The sequence below is a fragment of the Barbus barbus genome (genome assembly GCF_936440315.1).
Source record: "Barbus barbus genome assembly, chromosome: 5".
Lineage (NCBI taxonomy): Eukaryota > Metazoa > Chordata > Actinopteri > Cypriniformes > Cyprinidae > Barbus > Barbus barbus.
Window position 1 is genome coordinate 19029819 of NC_136733.1, and position 20510 is coordinate 19050328.

The 20510-nt window shown below is 39.7% G+C and overlaps 2 protein-coding genes across 3 annotated transcripts in view; both read left to right on the top strand.

Annotated features, from left to right (window-relative positions):
- Positions 1–20510, top strand: part of LOC306870239 (mucosa-associated lymphoid tissue lymphoma translocation protein 1-like) — a 1002100-nt gene that overhangs the window by 581862 nt on the left and 399728 nt on the right. The window lies entirely within an intron of this gene.
- LOC306870259 (potassium channel subfamily T member 1-like) overlaps positions 1–20510 on the top strand; it is an 82141-nt gene that overhangs the window by 35293 nt on the left and 26338 nt on the right. Inside the window, exons 4-14 of the mRNA XM_079417420.1 lie at positions 1154–1246; positions 2134–2182; positions 3356–3415; positions 4308–4382; positions 4801–4884; positions 5653–5747; positions 9660–9840; positions 10603–10767; positions 10887–11023; positions 16408–16471; positions 17248–17356. Coding sequence (XP_079273546.1) covers positions 1154–1246; positions 2134–2182; positions 3356–3415; positions 4308–4382; positions 4801–4884; positions 5653–5747; positions 9660–9840; positions 10603–10767; positions 10887–11023; positions 16408–16471; positions 17248–17356 — 1112 coding nt within the window. The remainder of the gene's footprint in view (positions 1–1153; positions 1247–2133; positions 2183–3355; positions 3416–4307; positions 4383–4800; positions 4885–5652; positions 5748–9659; positions 9841–10602; positions 10768–10886; positions 11024–16407; positions 16472–17247; positions 17357–20510) is intronic.

Here is a 20510-nt window from a genome sequence, read left to right on the forward strand (position 1 = left end):
CCATTCAAAAATTTGGGGTTAGTATGATTTTTTTGTTTTCGATACAGGTCCCTTATGCCTGTGTGTTCCTTAAGAATTTTTTTTTTTAATATTTTCAAATATTATTAGAATTTTAAACAACTGTTTTCTATTTTATAATGTAATTTATTCCTGTAATGGAATAGCTGAATTTTTAGCACCATTGCATTACTGAATTTTCAGCATCAAATGATCCTTCAGAAACCATTCCAACATGCTTATCATGCTTGCATTTTGTCAGGATAGGAAGTTTAAAAGAACAGCATTTGTTTGAAATAAGAATCTTTTGTAACATTATAAATGCCTTTAGTGTCACTTTTGATCATTTTTATGCATCATTGGAGAATAAAGTATTCATTTCTTTAAAAAAATGTAATGACCCAAATTTTTGAATGGTAATGTTTTCTTTCATTTAACACAAAAGATCATAACACTACAGCACTCTTGCTTGTGTGATACTACTGTTATACAACAGTCCATTTCAGCTCCACTTTTGGTTTCTTCCTCACTGGTGAGATCCTACAATGAGAAAAAAAATACTTCTTGTTCTGTGCAAAATCAGACAACTTCACTTCCACTCAAGTACTCTGGTCTGGAACATTAACACACAACAGCAGAATGATATGAACACCAAAACCTCACAACATTCCATGCAAAGTATCAGCAGCATTGTCCAGTAGTCTTAGAGGACTGTAACTAACTGCTGTATAATGATTTTACTTCAACTCTTCTGTGGCATGACAACAGCTGCACACCTAAATAAATCACATTATAGTACATCTCAAAAACACCGCTTAAATTGCTTGAGACTAAATTGACTTAAATTGCTGTTCCGACTCTCAGGAACAGCCCAAACTCCTCAGTCTAAAGTGTCCATTAGAGTCATTTTTAATACCAGCCACAAAAACCATTCAGGGACAGTGTTAATAACTGATAGAAAGAGAGAGCAGTGTGCACTTGTGTGCAGGCATGCTGGAAGAGGAGAGGGTGCCCTACAAGCAGTAATCAAACGAGAGAGGCCATCTCATGCTGTCGTTTATGTCAGAGCCAGCAGGCATGATCCCTCATGTTTCAATCCTGATGCCTTGCACTTTTATCTGTGTTATGTACTAACTGCCTGTTATCGTGATTATAGGAAACATTGCACAAACATCACAGATGCTCTTTGCAGCAAAGCCTGTGGCTACTACACAACAAACCTGACCGCAGATCCCATACAAATAAACTGGTGAGACCTGTCTGCATATTAGATGTTGTGATCATAAATCAACTTATTAATTAATTAGGGTGTTTGTTTTTGAATATTTTCTCTAGTGCTGTTAATCGCAATTAATCACACCCAAAATAAAAGTTTTTTGTTTAAATAATATATGTGTGTATACTAGGGCTGCATGATTCTTGCTAAAATGTGAATCACATGGGAATTGAGATCACGATTCTCTTACACGATTCTCATTTTTTCAACCAAAATGTATTGCACTCAAGTATAAAAACAAACAAACAAACAAAAAAAAACACATTGTGCGTCTCCCCCCATCCAACCTGACAGAGCTTGAGAGGTGAGGAGACAAATGGCAGATAATTGCCAAATGTTGACGAGCAAAGCTTGTCGCATCAAACAAAAAAGACTTGAGGCTGTAAAGGTACTTCAGCAAAATATTTAGTTAAGGGTATGAATACTTATGCAATGTACTTATTTGAGTTTTTTATTTTTAATAAATTTACAAAGTTGTGACAATTCTGTTTTTGCTTTGTCAATATGGTGTATGGAGTGTAGATTGATGTGGGGGAAATAAGTAATTTAAAGCAGTTTAACATAAGGCAGCAACATAACAAAATGTGAAAAAAATGAAGGGGTGTGAATACTTTCGCAAGGCACTGTATATGTATATATGATATAAATTATATGAATATAAATTTATACCTGTAAATACATGTACATATTTTCAAAATATATACTGTGTGTGTGTGTATTTATATATACATAATACATTTACACAATGCACCCAAATATGTAAACAAAAACTTTTATTTTGGATGCGATTAATCGTTTGACAGCAATAATTTTCTCTAATTTTCTTATGTGTTTGTGTTTCTTGTGATGTATTTTTGAAGGGAGTTAATATTTTGGGTGAATAGGAGAGTTCCTGTATGGGCGATACAGGTAGGTAGAGATTTTGTGTGTGTGTGTGATTCCTGGAAGAAACCTTTTACAAACTATCTCTTTAAAACAAAATCTCTATTTTTATGGTTTAGAATCTTAATCTAAAAAATCTTTATTGGATTTTTGTTGGTGCTAACCACTTTCATAGATTAAATATACAAGATCCATTACAAGAATAAACATCTAGGCAGAGTAAATGGAAATATTAAAAGCCTTTAGAGAGGTGTCTGCAGATTGGCTCAGTGTGAATATATTTAAATATCTGAAATAATATGAATAACCTGCTGGAATATTGTAAGTACAAAATTGCTTTTATACAACACTTCAATAAACAAGAAGTTACATTGCTTAAGTTACATTTTAGACATAATATTAAAATATATTGAAAATCAGATACTTTGTTCTAAATTTGTTCTAAGCCACTAAGCCAAAACAAATGTAGAGGTGTTTTTATTCCTGATTGAATCAGTTTTTCGAATGCACTGTTTGAGCGAATGATTCAGTGATACATTTATAAAAACAGTAACTTGTTTCATTCCTGAATAACTTTTGCTTTGAACAAATTGGATAACTGAATGAATCAATGACTCACTCATAAAGATAGTCACGTGTTTCATTTTGAATGAATCAGCTGAGTGAATGATTCAGAGACTATAAAATCATAAAATCCATCACTTGTTTGGTTCCTTTATAAATCAGTGTGATTTAAACACATCAGTTGAGTGTTTCTCTCATCAAGATGGTGTTTTATTACCATCAACTGGAGTAATGATGTACCTGCAGAAAGAGTTAATGAAAAATACCCCCTACTGCATAGACTGACAGTCTGTCTGGAAGACAGACAAACAGAGTGATATAAACAGTGCACCAATTATCCTCACAGTGGTCCTGACTGTCATATGCAATTTTCTTTTGTCCTCTTTGCTGTCTGAACTAAACCAGACAGCAATAGAGGTGCACAGGACATACCCCAGGAGGGTTTTGCATTGCATAACCTTTTTTATTTTTTAAGAGTGCATCACTGTTTGCATGTCTGTATGACAACTAATTGTTTCTCACTCTCTCACAGTACTCAGACTCTGATAGCATTTGAAGTTATGACCTGAAATCTCATTATACTCTGTTATTGATACTCCACTAATCAAAATTATGATCATGTTTGCTGCCCCACAGGTGACAGTGGCCTTAATTAGCTTCTTGCAAGCAATGCTCTTGGTGTATCTCAGCTACAAGGTAAGATTATTGTCAGTGTTATTCTGCCCTGGTGCGCTTTCTAACCACTGATCTAAATTAAATCTGACTATTTCAGCTTCTCTTGGGTAGTTTAAGTACCACTTTGCGTCTTTAGTTCCCCTATAATGGGAAGTGTTCTTCACTTTTGACGGAAAAAAAAAACTTCTCCAACTTGTTTTCTGTTTTTTTATTGATTTAACAAGAATAAAGCTGAATTTTCTGCTGCTGGGAGCTTAATCTTTGTTGTAATTAAAGGGTGCATCCCAGTTTGCACACTTAAGACCATGCAGAGATCTGTAGTGTACTTTATTTTTCCTGAAGTCAATAGGTGAACTTTTATTTGTCTTTGCACATAATAGTAGGGATATAAGAAAACATTTTTACACACTTCCCATTTGTCATAATTTTAAAATATGTGCAAATCGTCACATCACACAAAGCCCGTTTCCAGCACAAAATAAACAAAAAAGATAATTGCAACTTTTTTTTTCCATAATTCCATAATTTTCCGACATTTTCTCAGAATTCTGAGTTTACGTCTCGTAATTCTGTTTTTGTTTCATCCATGGAAAAGGTCATTGTGACATTTATCTCACAATTCTGACTACTTTTCTGAATTTAAAGTGTCAGGTTCTCTTACAATTGTAAGATTAAAAGTCGCAAATACCTTTTTTTATTTTGGTATTCTGGTGGAAACTGGCTTCCATACAAAGTACAAACTACATGCTATTTTCAGACTGTAATTTAGATGCAGTAATTCCAATGTCACTATTTAGGACAGATTGTTTTAGATTAGGTTGTTTTTTATTTATATATTTATTTTTGTGCAAAGAATTTGCATTAAATGTGCTGTTTGTATGCTTCTGCAGTATAACATTTATTTCATTTCTAGGGGAACATTTGGGAGCAGATTTTCCAAATCTCCTTCATCATTGAGATGATCAATACAGTGCCATTCATAATTACAGTAAGTTATGAAGATATCTGGTGGACACAGAAGCACCTATCCAGTTGCTGCCGTCAAACAATCATTGTTGATAGTAATTGTTGAGTACTGTTTGGATAGTGTTGTTGTGATTGATGCTAATTATTTGAGTAGCCATTGACATTTGAAAGCCAATTGTGATAGGGAATGATTATTACTGAAATGTAACAATTAGCCAAGTAACAAATAACCTTTTTTTTACCTGCATTTAGTGGGAGAAAATTATAGGATGTTTAATTCCTTTATGCTAATGCCATTACAGATGTAAAAGCTATCGAGTGGAACACAACACAGTTATGCCTTTCTGTTATAAATGTTTTGAATAGTTTTACTTTCTTATACTAGATTGAAATATGTCTGACACAATCATCCTTCATTCTGTGAGTGTTTTCCTTTTTAGATTTTTTGGCCTCCGCTGAGGAACATATTTGTTCCCGTGTTTCTGAACTGTTGGCTTGCCAAATCAGCGCTGGAGAACATGATTGTAGGTATTTTTTGCAGCTCTGCAGTGCATTTCACATGGCTACGGGAAATTATGTTGGGTGTCTTAGCAGAATAACATGGGTGGTGTTTGATAATATTGCTTTGTTGGGAAGCTTTACTTCATTATGCACTTGACAAATGAAAATGCATCATCAATGAGCAAAACTTTGAGAGGGTGCCAGTATTCCCTTCCCTGCCAGATGGTCGGGTCAAATGGCCAGAGAGAACATGGCAGGGCGAATGTCCTTTTACAAATGCTTTAAGCAAAGATAATGGTAGAAGAGAAATACTAACCATAACCAAAATGTGACATGGAAGAAATATTTTTTCTATTTTACCCCAAAGTTTTCTTAAAATATATTTTCCTTGTGAGGGGAATATTACGAAAAGGGCGTCATTTAAGCCCTGATCTCTTGGCCATGACATTTTAGTTAACATACAGTTTATGTGTATCTCGTATATAATTGAGCAGTACAGTTATTAAAGAGTATTCACATTTTTCTTACTATATTTTGCTCTTATTACGTTCAGCGGAATAGAAGAATTAGTTATTTGAGGAGCACTAGACTTTCACTGTACAATGAATGAAAGATAATGAAGGTTATTAAGTTCTCTTTAAAGCAGGCACTTAAATGGGCAGTCTTTCTTTCAGAACAGGGCTTTTACAGTTATCTCACGTTGCCTGCAATATGCGTTTTATTCTTGTAACTTGTCTTGGCTTATTCTCTGAGGGATGAGATCTCTTTCACCTATCTCTGTTCCTTTCTAGAATGATCTCCATCGTGCCATTCAGCGCACACACTCTGCCATGTTCAACCAGGTCCTCGTTCTGATCTGTACATTGCTCTGTCTGGTCTTTACTGGGTAAAGCTCTTTGATCTCTTACAACCCTGATAGGGCTTCAGCTTTTTACAGGCCTGTATATAATGCAGCAAATCTGAAACAGTCACACTCAGATTAATTAACTGCCCTGATCAATAATGCTCATCAAATCATGCAAAAATATTGATTACCCCTGCAGTGTCAATAGTTGTAAATAGAGTACAGCAGTCACGGCTCACTTTTTTTCAGCAGTCTGGGTTCTGGAAGTATTTCCCCATTCATTTTCTCTGTAGGGATTGAAAAATTAATCCTTAAGGAGCTATAAGCCATAGCTCAACTGAACCACCCAGCTCTGACATGAATCTTATTACAAACATTTTCAAAGCAAAAAAGTCAAAGGTATACAACTGTGAACTTAATGCCTTTTATTATGCAGTGTAGGTCATGTAGCATATGCAGAAAACAAATAGCCATCTTCATAAGAATAAATAACATTTTTAAATATTTTCAAATAGAAAACTGTAATTTTAGATTGTTATAAAAATTCACTGTATATAACGTACTCGGTTACTCACGTAACCTCAGGTTCCCTGAGCTACGGGAACGAGTACTGCGTCGCTAGACGCTATGGGGATAAACTCCTTTTTCTCCGAGGACTGAAGACTTTTTAATCACGCAGTGTGGCTCCACGGCCATTGGTTCGTGCAGTGATATAAAAACGAACCAATGACTCATCAGCAGTGCTGCACAAGCCTATGGCGGCAAAGCCCACCAGAAGGGGCGGGTCATCTGGCTATATAAGCGGGCGCTTCGCCATAGGAAATCAGATCAATTCGACTGAAGCGACGACCTGAGTAGTGCAGCTGAATGGCATGGCACGGTACGCAGTATACTGCCGTCATTTCGAGGCAGTTGATGTGTAGCTGGCCTTCCGCGTTCATCCAGGAGCCGAAGGTCGGTCTGTCATCGCACAGAGCCCCCCAACCTGTGTTGGAGGCATCTGTCATAACAACTTTTCTTCTGTAAACCAAACCCATTGTCATGCCCTGCTCGAACCACTGTAAGTCCTTCCAGGGGGCCAGCGCCGACACGCAGGCCTGGTCCACTCTGATGCAGATGCGTCCATGACGCCATGCATGGGGCGGAATTAGAGGTTTCAATCAGTACTGAATGGGTTTCATTTTGAGAAGGCCCAACAGAAGAACTGGCGATGCGGAGGCCATGAGGCCCAGCATCCTTTGAAACACTTTGAGTGGGTAGGAGGCTCCCAATTCTGAAGGAAGCCGTGAGCTGCCGAGTAGCCAGAGCACGATCTGGCGCGACTTTCGCCCTCATGCGGGCTGAGTCGAAAACTGTCCCCAGGAATGAAGCTCGTGGGCTGGGGGACAGGGAGCTTGGCCAAATTGATCCTGAGTCCCAGGCGCTCCAAGTGATTGAGGAGGAGGGACCTGTGAGCTATTAGCTCGGCCTTCAACTGTGCTAGAATGAGCCAATCGCTACGCAAATCCCTCGACGGCAGGTCCAAAGAGCCCCGTAAGGGAGACCGGGGAGTCAAGGAAAGGGACCTTGTCAGCCTCCTTGATTTTGGTGAGGTTTAGCCATAAGTGGTGCTCCAACACCACTAGGTTGGCCATTGGCCTGTGCTGTGGCTTTAGTGGCCCTCAGAGACAGGTCGGTGGCGCTGCGCAGCTCTCTGAAAGCCGCAGCATTAGGTCCTGACTCATCCATGGTCTGGAAGAGTTTGGCCTGAAAGACCTGGAGCACAGCCATGGAATGAAGCGCTGAGGCGGCCTGCCCCGGCGGAGGATTAAGGTCGTCCAGCGAGGGCAGAAGTTGTCGATGCAGGGCTTGGAGGGGTGAGCGACCTTTGCTTTCCATCCGATAGCGGGGGGTGGGCAAAGGTGCACAGCCACTGCCTCGTCGAGAGGGGGCATCCTCTCGTAGCCCTTCTCTTCGGCGCCGTCCACTGAGGAGAGAGCAGAAGAAGAGTTAGAGCGAAGGCGAGCCGAGTACGGAGTGCACCACGACTTCGTCAGTTCGTCATGGACCTCCGGGAAAAACGGAGAGGCTCGCTGATGATGGGCCGAACGGCGCCCCGGCAGGAACCATTCGTCCAGACGACTACGAGTGGGCTCCTCCGGTGTAGGCCATTCCAAACCCAGCTCGTCGACTGCCTTAGAGAGGATGCGGAAAAGTTCGGCATCCATCCCTAGCCTCGAGTCCCTGGGCTCGGCAGACGATGAAGGGGCGGGGTCAACAATAGAGCCCGACATGTCCTCCGCGTCTGATGCTATTAGAGACATGCTTTCATCTAATAGCTCGTCCTCGACAGCACCGAACGAGACCACATCACACGCACCAGCCGAGGGACGTGGGGTCTGAGTCGGCGTGAGCTCGCTTGCCGCTGAGTGCTTAATCCCTTTGCCCCGCCGTTTTTTCCCCACAGGTCCCTGGGGAGAAGAAAACGGGAGGGCGCGAGGAGTGGCTTCGCTCTCTGAAAACAAAGCGATCCGAGCGCGCAGAGTGACGAGACTCATGTTCACGCAATGGGAACATTCCATCTCGGTCAGAGCAGCTTCTGTGTGGGGTTTACCCAAGCAGGAAACGCACTCTGAGTGGCCGTCACCGTCGTGCAGAGAGATTCTGCACGACACGCAATGACGATGCGGCATTTGGAACAACGCCGCAGCTCTTTTAGACAGAAAAAGCTCCTTTTTTTTTTAGGCTCGCCGGATGGCAACAGGGAACGAGCTGGCGTCTGCGTCAATCGCTGAAGCGGCTCGGAGGAGTGGGCTAGAACAGCAAAGAGGCGCAGAAGAAAAGGCAGCTTCAATCCACAGCGAGGCGTGTCCTGAGATCAGCGAAGAGAAGAAGTCGTCACTGAAGGAGAATTGATCTGATTTCCTATGGCGAAGTGCCCGCTTATATAGCCAGATGGCCCCGCCCCTTCTGGTGGGCTTTGCCGCCATAGGCTCGTGCAGCACCGCTGACGAGCCATTGGTTCGTTTTTATATCACTGCACGAACCAATGGCCGTGCAGCCACATTGCGTGATTAAAAAGTCTTCGGTCCTTGGAGAAAAAGGAGTTTTTCCCAATAGCATCTAGCGATGCAGTACGAGTGAAGTATCGATAGGGAACTATTTTTTGCTGTATTTTTTAATCAGTCTTGAGCAGTAAATAATTTAATTGTTAAAAAACAAACAAACTAAAAAATGTTTCTCTCTGGAGGATGTACATGGTATTTTGAGTTTGGGAACCCAACTGTCGCCCTATATTTGGAAGCATGAATTATTTAAATGAAAAAATTGAAACTCCTTAAAGTCGCATTATGTTGTTTTCAGCAAAGTGTCAGTAACAGAAGGTGCTTAATTTTATTGTATTATCCTCAGGAGGTCAAGCTACAGTAATTATTAGCCCACTTGTTTTATTTTGTATCAGCATATATTTGCATATGTACTGTATCTGATAGACTTTTACGAATATTTTGGGACCTGTCTGAATAAAGTTCTTACTTATGGACTACAACTACCACAGAATGTGATAAATCACACAACTGTTACAGTCCTTATGTATTTACATTATAATTTCAATTGATGTTATAATGTAAACCACACATTGGTTTTAAATTTCCCATTTTTAGACATGACATGTAATACAGTATGTTGTAGAACAAAATGGGAAAGTCTTGAAATAATGTTTACCACAGACCTTATTTTACTTAAACTCGAAAACCGCTATTTTAAAAGCCCATTTGAAATTCCTGAGAGAGCCCATGGTGAAATGGCCTTCTGGGCAAGTATACAAATTGCCATCATGACTGAGCAGCTCTATTGAACCCTATTCATGGAAAGAGCCTTTCTTATGAAACTATAACATTACCATGATGCTAAATTCATTAGATATAATTTTATTTTCAAAATTGTTTCCTCAAGTTATTTTTTAATACTCCATAGGGCTTGTGGGATTCAGCACCTCGAGCGGGCGGGGAAGAATCTCACCCTTTTCGACGCTTTATATTTCTGCATCGTCACCTTCTCGACTGTTGGTTATGGAGACGTCACACCCAGAATCTGGCCCTCTCAGCTACTCGTGGTCATCATGATCTGTGTGGCTCTGGTGGTGCTGCCATTACAGGTGATACGACCAGCCCACAATCACTTGCCTTCAGTATTAAAAGTATAGTTCACCCAAAAATAAAAATTTCCTGAAAATGTACTCACCTTCAGGCCATCTAAGATGTAGATGAATTTCTTTCTTCATTGGAACAGATTTGAATGAATAGGTGACAATAAATAGGTGCCGTCAGAATGAGACTCCAAAACAATCAATTAACATCTTGTGAAGTGAGACGCTGCATGTTTGTAATAAAGAAATCCATTAATATGTTTTAAACCTTGAACCATTGCCAATCCATAGTATTGTTTTCTCTAGTGAACATCATCTTACTTGAATCAGGAGAGAAATATGCACAGATCAAGCACAAGTCTTGATGGATTTGTTTCTTAAAAACATGCAACTTTTCACTTCATAAGATGTTAACTGCTGGACTGGTGTCGCGTGGATTATTTAGATGTTTTTATTAATGTTTGGGCTCTCATTCTGACGGCACCCATTCACTGCAGAGGATCTATTGATGAGTAAGTAGTGTGATGCTAAATTTCTCCAAATTTGATGGAGAAACAAGCTCATCTACATCTTAAATGGTCTGAGTTCATTTTCAGCAAATTTTCATTTTTGTGTGAACTATTCCTTTAATGCCCTGCCATCATTACATTTACTCAGCTTAATGAAGGGAGATCCAACCTCACTAGACGATTAAAGCAGAAATAAGTGGAATGGTTAATAATATATTGCCTTTACACAGAATTTACTTTCTGTCTCTCATTTCGACACCAGTTTGAAGAGTTGGCGTATCTTTGGATGGAGAGGCAGAAGTCAGGTGGAAACTACAGCAGACATCGTGCTCAGACAGAGAAACATGTGGTTCTCTGCGTTACTTCACTCAAAATAGACCTACTCATGGATTTCCTCAATGAGTTCTATGCCCACCCGAGACTACAGGTACATACATAATCCCATATATGCAAGTGTTTATTTTTGAACTGTGTATTCCAATAATATGTATTATAATCTAACTCAGTATGTGATGGTAGTATCATTAATTCTCAAATGTCTTGTAGGATTATTATGTGGTGATACTCTGTCCCTCTGAGATGGACATCCAGGTGCGGCGTATACTGCAGATCCCGTTGTGGTCTCAACGGGTCATCTACCTCCAAGGCTCTGCATTGAAAGATCAAGACCTGATGAGAGCCAAGTAAGTTTTAAAATTTTGGTTGTTGTCTAAAAGGTCCCTTTATTATATGTGGATGCATTTTGAGCATGATTAAAGTAGGAAAATGAAAGCACTCAGAAATAAAACTACTACAATTTTGGATAGACGTTTATAGACACGCCATGTCCATTGACATGCCAACACAGATTCACCATCAAAAATGGACCTACAGTTAGATTTTTACTGAATCAGAGTTACCTTGCAGTTTGAATTGAGGTTCTGACTCTGTGTTTGAGTCTATGAGAGAGGCATTAGACTGAAACAGACATCAGTCCAATGGATCAGCAAACTTATCTGTTACTGCAAGTGGTTTCATCAAGTCCTTTTTAAATACATTTATACTATCTCTAGATTACTGAGAACATTTGAGAATTGACCTTGGAATGAGATTAATATTGTCAGAGATTTTCAATCTCCATGTAGCCTGTCAACGAGAGCTCTTGTGTATTCAACAGTATATTAAGAGTTACAGTACCTTCACCAAAAAACATTTAAGGACAGAAGATATGGAGTGCAGTTCTGTATAACTGAACTGTTTTTATATTGAGTAAGGTGACTTCAATGTCTATGAAATGTAGACATCAATAGAACAACTTGCAAGAGCTGTACTTAAAGCAGCAAATGTATTGGACGATTTATGACTCACTATAAAGTGCACAGCAATGCTTCAACGTTAAGGTTTGGCTTAATGGCAGGCTTAGCAGTTTAGCTAATTAAATTAGCATAATCTTATTATTCTCTGTTAAAGACAACGTGTGTTTCTGGCTTTTTAGAGTCTGAGAGTGAAAGAGCTGTTAGTAAACTTCAGTCACAAGTAATTTTTTCACAGTGATGTACAAATACATCAATGTGGCATTTCTATAATTTAAACTTGCATAGGCTTACTGATGAACTGCTTCCAAATGGAAGCTTTGGGCAGACTCCCCAAAAAAAAGATCTAAATTAGTCTGTAAGGAAATTTGAAGAGTCAACCTGCAAGCCACTGCCAGAGCCAAACCTGACACCAGTCTCAAGCCCATCTGTTCCTTAATAAAGCAGCCCTGAAATTTAAGGATAATATATGTTCTTCTTCCTGCAATGTAACTTCACTTAAAATCCTACTATATTCCTTCATTATAAATGCAGCGAATGTGTCTCAATATGCCCACTTTATATTCTAGTGCATGAATTTCTCATAAAAGAGAAGTCGGTTTTCTGGCCAGACGTGTTATCTGTGTATTTTAATGGGAAGGCTGGAATTTAAATGACTTTATGTTGTTAAAAGTCTCTATGTGGGAAAAAAATAAAAATTCTAATTATTAAGATGTGTTCATTGCTGCTGCATATTACTGGATGAATTATGCATGTTGTGAGCACTTTTTTGTGAGTTTTGGTAACACTTTAGAGTAGGGAACACATATACACAGTTAACTAAGAGTTTTCTGTCAACAAACTGTTAATTTGCTGCTTTTTAATATTTAGGAAGGTATTGTTAAGTTTAGGAATGGGGTAGGATTAATGGATCTGAAATATGGTCTTGTGGAATAAGGCATTAATATGTGGTTTATAGGTACTTATAAACAGACAATATGCTAGTAATATGCATGCTAAAAAGCAACTAGTTAATACTGAGAATTGGTCCTTAAAATAATGTTACCTTACTTTTTGCCAGTAGTTATTTCTCACATTTTAAAGAATGTTTTGGGTTTAAAACAGACTCGAAAGCATCTGTGACATGATGCTGATTTGTTATCTGCAGAAATTTGGAAATTTTCTTGGAGTCATTGGAAATTTATGCGACCAGGCATTTTTCAGGGTTTAAATGCAGAACTGTGCACTGCAGCTCATATTTTTTAAGCACTTCTATTTAAGTGTCATGAATTGGGCCATTTCAGCACAGGTCACGTGTCACCAAGAAGTTGTTGTTTAGCTGGTTAGTATGATTCAGTTTGCCCCTGTTGCTAGATGCTGTAACTACACCAGCTGCTAAAAAAAAAACGGGTAATCATATCATTTCCCTATATCTCACACATGAAACTGCATAAATACATATTTGTGACCCTGGACCACAAAACCAGTCTTAAGTGTAAATTTGTCAAAATTGAGATTTCTACATCATCTTAAAGCTGAATAAATAAGCTTTCCATTGATATATGGTTTGTTAGAATCTGACAATATATGCTCACAATACTGTACATTCCACAAATAAACGCAGGTAATTTTTTATCTGTAATTTAATGCACAAATAAGTTGTATTTGCACTCTATGTGAATGTGTGCTTTTGCATTTTTAATGACTTTAGAGATTTAGAGACTGTTAGATTTAGAGAGTTATTCCATAATCTGGATTTGCAAATGTAATTGGTCGGGTCTGTTTACAGTCACAGAAAGGATAGGTGTTTGTGCTTCTGGGTTTACCAATGCCTTGTGGGTTTTTTTTTTTTTTTTTTTTTTAGAAGATGCAGTGTGTATTTTGTGACATTTATCCTATTGCAGTATCATACACCAAAGGCTTCCATTGTAAAAGCATTACACTCAATTTTTGCTTATTTTTACAAACTGATGGAAAAGTCAAACTTATTTACTGTGGTAATTGACAGCATGTCACAGATGCTGTTGACAGAGTTTATCAGGAACCTGGAACATATCCAGAAAACATTAAGAGTGTGAAAACCGTCAGAATATTAATGGCAGCTTTTTCAATGAGAATAAACATCTTAAATCTATAGTGTGTTGCTAGACTTGAGGCTAATATACCGTGAAATTGACCCTCAGTACTGACTGTGAGAAGCATGGAAATAATTTGCTATCAGCACATTAAAGGGGTCATATGACGTTGCTAAAAACAGTGTTAATTTTGGCAGGCATTTTTGATTTAGTCTTAGTCTTTATCTTGAGACGAAAATGCTTAATAGTCTTAGTCACATTTTAGTCATTTGAGTCTTTCATAGTTTTAGTCGACGAAAAGTCATTGCATTTTTGTCAACTTTTAGCCATTACTTTTAGTCAAACTGCAGTTACCAACATTTATTTTGGTAGCTATTTTATATGTAGTATTCTAACAAAAATAGTCATTAATTCTTCTCTCTTTAGACCAAAACAATTAAGCTTAGTTATGAGAAATTTGAATCAAGGATTGAATTTGGAAAAACTGGAATACATTTAAATTTTTTGGTAGAGATATAAATTAAACTAATTTTTCAGATACAGTAGGTTTACTTAAGTATACATTTATTTAACATCTTTTGTTGGTTAACATTTATGACAGATAATTGGGAATGCTGTCCATTTAAGACGGAAGGTATGCATGTAATAGCCTACTGACATACATTCAGTTTTCACCCACCTGTTTAAGCTCACTTAAACCATAACGGACTGTATTTCCGTGAGATACTCTACATGATAGACATTTGGACTGCTGTGTGTGTATTTGAGCCCTGAGAACTGATCGCGCGCTGTATGAGAACTGAAGAAGTGGAGCGTGCGCGAGAGAGAGCACTTCTATCAGCGCGTTTCCGCCTAACACACCTTCACTAACTTTAAGTTAATCGACAATGAATTTTGACTCCCGGGAAAAACGGGACGTCTGGTCACCCACTCCCTAACCCTTCGGGTGCTGAGGCCATTATTTCAGATCGCTAGTTCGCGTTTTGGTAGGCTATCCGTCCACTGCGGCTGCCATACAAACGCACCTTATCCAATGACAGAGACGCACATTTTGAAAGACAAGACAGTTAACTTAGCCTATAGGATGTATTTTGAATGTCCGGTAGTCCTCAAATAACATTTTAGTCCCGTCTCGTCTTGTTAATGAAGACGCGCATAAATTTCGCCATAGTTTTTATCATCAGATATTAGTTTTAGCTCGTCAACGTCTCGTCTTATATTCACAGAAAAAAGGTTCGTTGACGAATATTTTGCGTCATCGTCTTCGTCGACGAAATTAACACTGGCTAAAAAGAACAGTATTTTGTGTATTTGGTGTAATGCAATGTGTTTATGTGGTTTAAACTTCAAAAAACATTTTTGTCAGACCTCTGTTGTGTGTGTCTTGTGTTTCCACGTGCTCCCTGTGTTCCGTGCCCATATTTGGTTTGTTTCCTGTCCTTGTCTGATGTGATTATTAGTCGTGTTCAGCCGTGTTCGTCTCATTATCTATGATTTACCTGTGTATTTATAGTCCTGTCTGTTCAGTGTAATGTCGTCTGGTCTACTCGTTACCCCCGGTGTTTGATGTCTGTGAGTTTGCCTTGCCCTGCCCTGTCTTCATTAAAGTCTGTTGTTTGAGTTTACGTCCTTGTCTGCGTGTCCTTGATCCTCCCTGCTGTGTGCACCGTGACAATTTTTCACATACTGTACATTATTGTTGCTCCTATATGCCCCGCCTTTCTGAAACGCATCGATTTTAACAAAGCTTATCGTTCTGAGAAGTGAGGCGTGCTCTGATTGACCAGCTATCCAGTGCGTTGTGATTGGCTGAATACCTCAAGCGTGTGACGGAAATGTTACGCCCTTCACCGTATAGTGATGGCCTTTCCCGGCACGATGAGACTAAAACTATAAAACCCATTACAAATGAGGCATTTGTTGCATCCAGTGGGGACATAATTACTGATTATATACTGTCTTTTTAGGCATCGCTATGCATCACGCCGCGTAAACATTACCCTGTCTGCATTTGTGATCGGAGAAACGACAAACAACAAGAGCTACCCTACACTGCTCAAAACTCGCGTTTGAATAATCAGTAGCAGAAACGTACTTACAGGCTGTGAGTCAGAAGCGTCAGACTGTCCTTGCAAAGTTGGAATTGACCCACTTTATAGAAACAGCCTTTGTGCAAGTCAGCATTGTAGGCTACTCTCCTGCCAGGTTCAGGAAATAGTCCTGGGTGAAATGTGCCACACACTCGAATATTTGCGTTGTACTGCAAACTTAACCACTGATTTCTAGTTGTGTCCTCTTTTGGAAGCCCAAACAAAGTAGTTTCGCTTTCACATCGAAACACAGCATCTCCAGGACATGGCGCTGGCGGCAGCAACAATACTACAGCGAGAATAAAAATCACACCCCCTTTCTTTGCGTATACATTTGGGCAGTGTTATGAAAATCTCCCCATACCGTGACGTAGACATGTGGGGGCTTGTTTGAATGAGCCGTTTTAGGGGGGCGTGGACAAGTCTTAACTTTTATAAAGAATATCTCTTTGGTTTTGAGACTTCATTCTTTGCAACTTCAGGGATCTTATCTATGCATGAACAGTTTGTAACATTCCAAAGAGAAAGAAAAACTTGAAATTGCATCATATGACCCCTTTAATGCATACACACATGTGCAGGCCTTACATCTGAGTGACACTGCTGTGTAATGATGTTCTGTGTCCTGCAGGATGGACGATGCAGAGGCGTGCTTCATCCTCAGCAGCAGAAATGAAGTGGACCGCACCGCAGCTGTAAATATAGCCTCATAATATAGTTCCTTGCCAAAAGTAAAAGTTATGGCTGCAACAACAACTCCGTAAATAACTGAGAAGGAAAATAACTGTAAATCCTATCTTACTATCGATTAGTCGGGTCTTTGAGCTGTGTATAGAGAATTTTTTTTTATCAGTGAAGCCACTTCAAATTATAAAAAAAAACGAATTTCTATGAAAAAAGCACACATTTTTCAAATGTGAGCTGCTGCGGATGAATATACAAGACGTTTTATTTTTAAGCTTTTTAAAATAAATCTAATGGAGAGCAGCAAAAACAAGAAACCTAATTATTTTGATCAAAACCGTTTTTACTGTACACATCAAATTTACTTTATTAACTAATTAACCATAATAGAAACTAGTATGGAATGCAAGTAATTATATTTTTAAATGAACAGTAACTTAAAGCTAGTGGGAAATTTGAAATGTTTATTGTAATATTATTATTATTTTGATTATTTTGTTTTTATTTTTTAAACGATGATGACTGTGAAGTTTTATCACTTTATATCATAGGCATACCAGTTTCAAATGGTTTTGTTTAACCAGATAATCTGATTGTCAAAGTAGTTGTTAGTTGCAGCTCTAAAAGTTATTGACACTTATTGCATGTATTTCAGAAAGACTATCTTTTTTTTTTTTGTACCTGTGATTCACTTCACAAATACAGAGTGATTTTCTCACTAAAACTGTATTTAATGTCAAAATGAAGTGTGCATATCATATTGTAAAAATTATGTCTGATCTTACAGGATCATCAAACCATTCTGCGAGCGTGGGCTGTTAAGGACTTTGCTCCAAACTGTCCTCTATATGTCCAGATTCTCAAACCTGAGAACAAATTCCATGTCAAATTTGCAGGTTAGTATTTTTTTTCCTTCTTCAGGTTGACTCATTTTATATGCAATCAGTAAATATTCATCTGTCCTTCATAAATCATATTCAAATTTTAACAGACATGAGTTATTTACAAAGATTATCCCAAATGTACGTAATTTATATAGTCCATTACTTTTAATACAACAGCAAGTCAACAAAAAATAAATACATAAATGCCTTTTAATGTATAAACATAAAATACAACATTAAAAGTGTGAAATGTGAAATCTTTCCTGACAATTGGACATGGTCTTATTGTAAGAGCAATCTGTTTGCAGCTTATAGCTTAATTGTATGTACTATAGATGGTTGTAGTGTGTGTGTGTGTGTGTGTGTGTGTGTGTGTGTGTGTGTTTGTGTGTGTGTTTCCTGTAATTGTATGAACTACAGGATGGCGCCACAGATGGGGCCATAGATGGCAGCTACAGTGCTTTGCTCTTCAGTGTTTGTACTGTTTGTGTTAGTTTTTCCTGTTTTTTGTTTCTCAAACACGATCAGTTTTACCAGGGATGACCTGCTGAACATTCGGCAGAACACACAACAAAATCTATTACCGGATTTTGATTATTCGAACGTTTTGCTGGACATTGTAGTTGGCGGAGCCGTAGCTCTGGTCAAACGCTTCAGGACGCGCAGACGGGGGAAGCGAGCCGGCGCGCTTGTGAAGATTCGTTAGCGCGGATTTAGAACGGCGTTGCCTAGCATCCATCTGGCGAATCTCCGCTCTCTACCCAACAAAACGGACGAACAAGGATTTTTCTAACTGCTGCTCTGTGTTTTCACGGAATCCTGGCTGAAAGGCGACATACCGGACAGCGTTCTACATCTGGATAACTTCCAGCTGGTCAGAGCAGATCGCGACGCGGAATTCGGGGAAATCGCATGGCGGTAGGACGTGGTTTTACATCAATGGTTTTACATCAATGGTGTACAGATGTAACTGTGTTAAAGAAGATGTGCTGTTCAAATATAGAAACGCTCTTCATTAACTGCAAGCCGTTCTATTCGCCGCAGGAGATTTGTTCGTTCATTCTCGTGAGTGTCTACACTCCACCGCAAGCGAACGTGAGCTCAGCTTTACAGAAACTCGCTGATCTGATCACAGACACAAAAAAAAACACCGGACTGTTTTAATCATTCTCGGGGACTTTAATAAAGCAAATCTCTCCTGCAAACTGCCCAAATACAGACAGCACATCACATGTCCCACCAGAGACAGTAATATATTGGATCACTGTTGCACAGCGATAAAGGACGCATATCACTCTGTCCCACGAGCAGCTTTAGGACTCTCTGATCACTGTTTGGTTCATCTTATTCCATCCTACAGGCAGAAACTTAAGTCTGCGAAGCCTGTATTATGAACTATTTAAAGATGGACCAATGAAACAGAGCAGGATTTACAAGCCAGTTTCTCTCTCACTGATTGGACTGTTTTTGAAGCTACTGCCACCGATCTGGACGAGCTCACAGAGACTGTTACATCTTATATCAGTTTCTGTAAGGATATGCACATTCCTACAAAGACTCATCTAACTTACAACAATGACAAACCATGGTTTACTGCAAAACTCAGACAGCTCCATCGGACCAAAGAAGATGCTTACAGAAAGGGGGATAAAGTCTTGTATAAACAGGCCAAATACACACTGGAAAAGGAGATCAGAGTGGCAAAGAGGAATTATTCTGGCAAGCTAAGGAACAAATTCTCTTCCAGTGATTCTGCTTCAGTGTGGAAAGGTATGAAAGATATCACCAGTTACAAGACATCATCCCCCAGCACTCTGGAGAATCAACAACTAGCAGACAATCTGAATGAGTTGTCCTGCAGGTTTTAAAAAACACCCCACACCCGCCCTGAACACCTCTCCCCACAACCATTCACACCTCCAGCAACCCCCCTCTCCCCCACACCTAAAATTCAGATCAGTGAAGATGACGTGCGCCAGGTCTTCAGAAAGAACAAAAGAAGGAAAGCACCAGGCCCAGACGGTATGTCACCAGCCTGCCTAAAAATCTGTGCTGACCAGCTGGCCCCCATCTTCACACAGATCTTCAACAGATCACTGGAGCTGTGCGAAGTCCCCTCATGCTTCAAACGCTCCACCATCATCCCCTTCCCAAAGAAAACCAAAATTACTGGACTTAATTGCTGTGGCTCTAACGTCTGTGGCTATGAAATCATTTGAAAGACTGGGTTTGGCTTATCTGAAGGCCTCCACTGGACCCTTACTGGACCCCCTGCAGTTTGCCTACAGAGCAAACAGGTCTGTGGATAATGCAGTCAACATGGGACTGCACTTCATACTGCAGCGTCTGGACAGACCAGGGACTTATGTGAGTATCCTGTTTGTAGACTTCAGCTCCGCTTTTAACACCATCATCCTGGACACCCTTCAAAATAAACTGGCACAGCTCTCCGTCCCCACCTCCGTCTGTCAGTGGATCACTAGCTTCCTGACAGACAGGCAGCAGCTAGTGAGGCTGGGAAAATTGCACCCACACCATCAGCACTGGAGCTCCTCAGGGCTGCGTTCTCTCCCCACTGCTCTTCTCCCTCTACACCAACGACTGCACATCTAAAGACCCCTCTGTCAAGCTCCTGAAGTTTGCAGATGACACCACACTGATAGGCCTCATCCAGGACGGTGACGAGTCTGCTTACAGACAGGAGGTTAAGGAGCTGGCTGTCTGGTGCAGTCTTAACAACCTGTAGCTTAACATGCTCAAAACTGTGGAGATGATCGTGGACTTAAGAAGAAACCCCCCTGCTCTCCCCCCACTCACCATCATGAACAGCACTGTGACTACAGTGGAGTCATTCAGATTCCTGGGCACCACAATTTCTCAGGACCTGAAGTGGGACAATCACATTGAGTCCATTGTGAAAAAGGCCCAGCAGAGGTTGTACTTCCTTCGCCAGCTGAGGAAGTTCACCCTGCCACAGAACCATCATTGAGTCCATCCTCTGCACTTCTATAACTCTCTGGTTCAGCTCAGCTACTAAATCTGACCTCAGAAGACTACAGAGGGTAGTCCGGACTGCTGAGCGAATCATTGGTACAACCCTCCCCACTCTCCAAGAACTGTACTTATCCAGAGTGAGCAAAAGGCCTGGCAAAATCACTCTGGACAC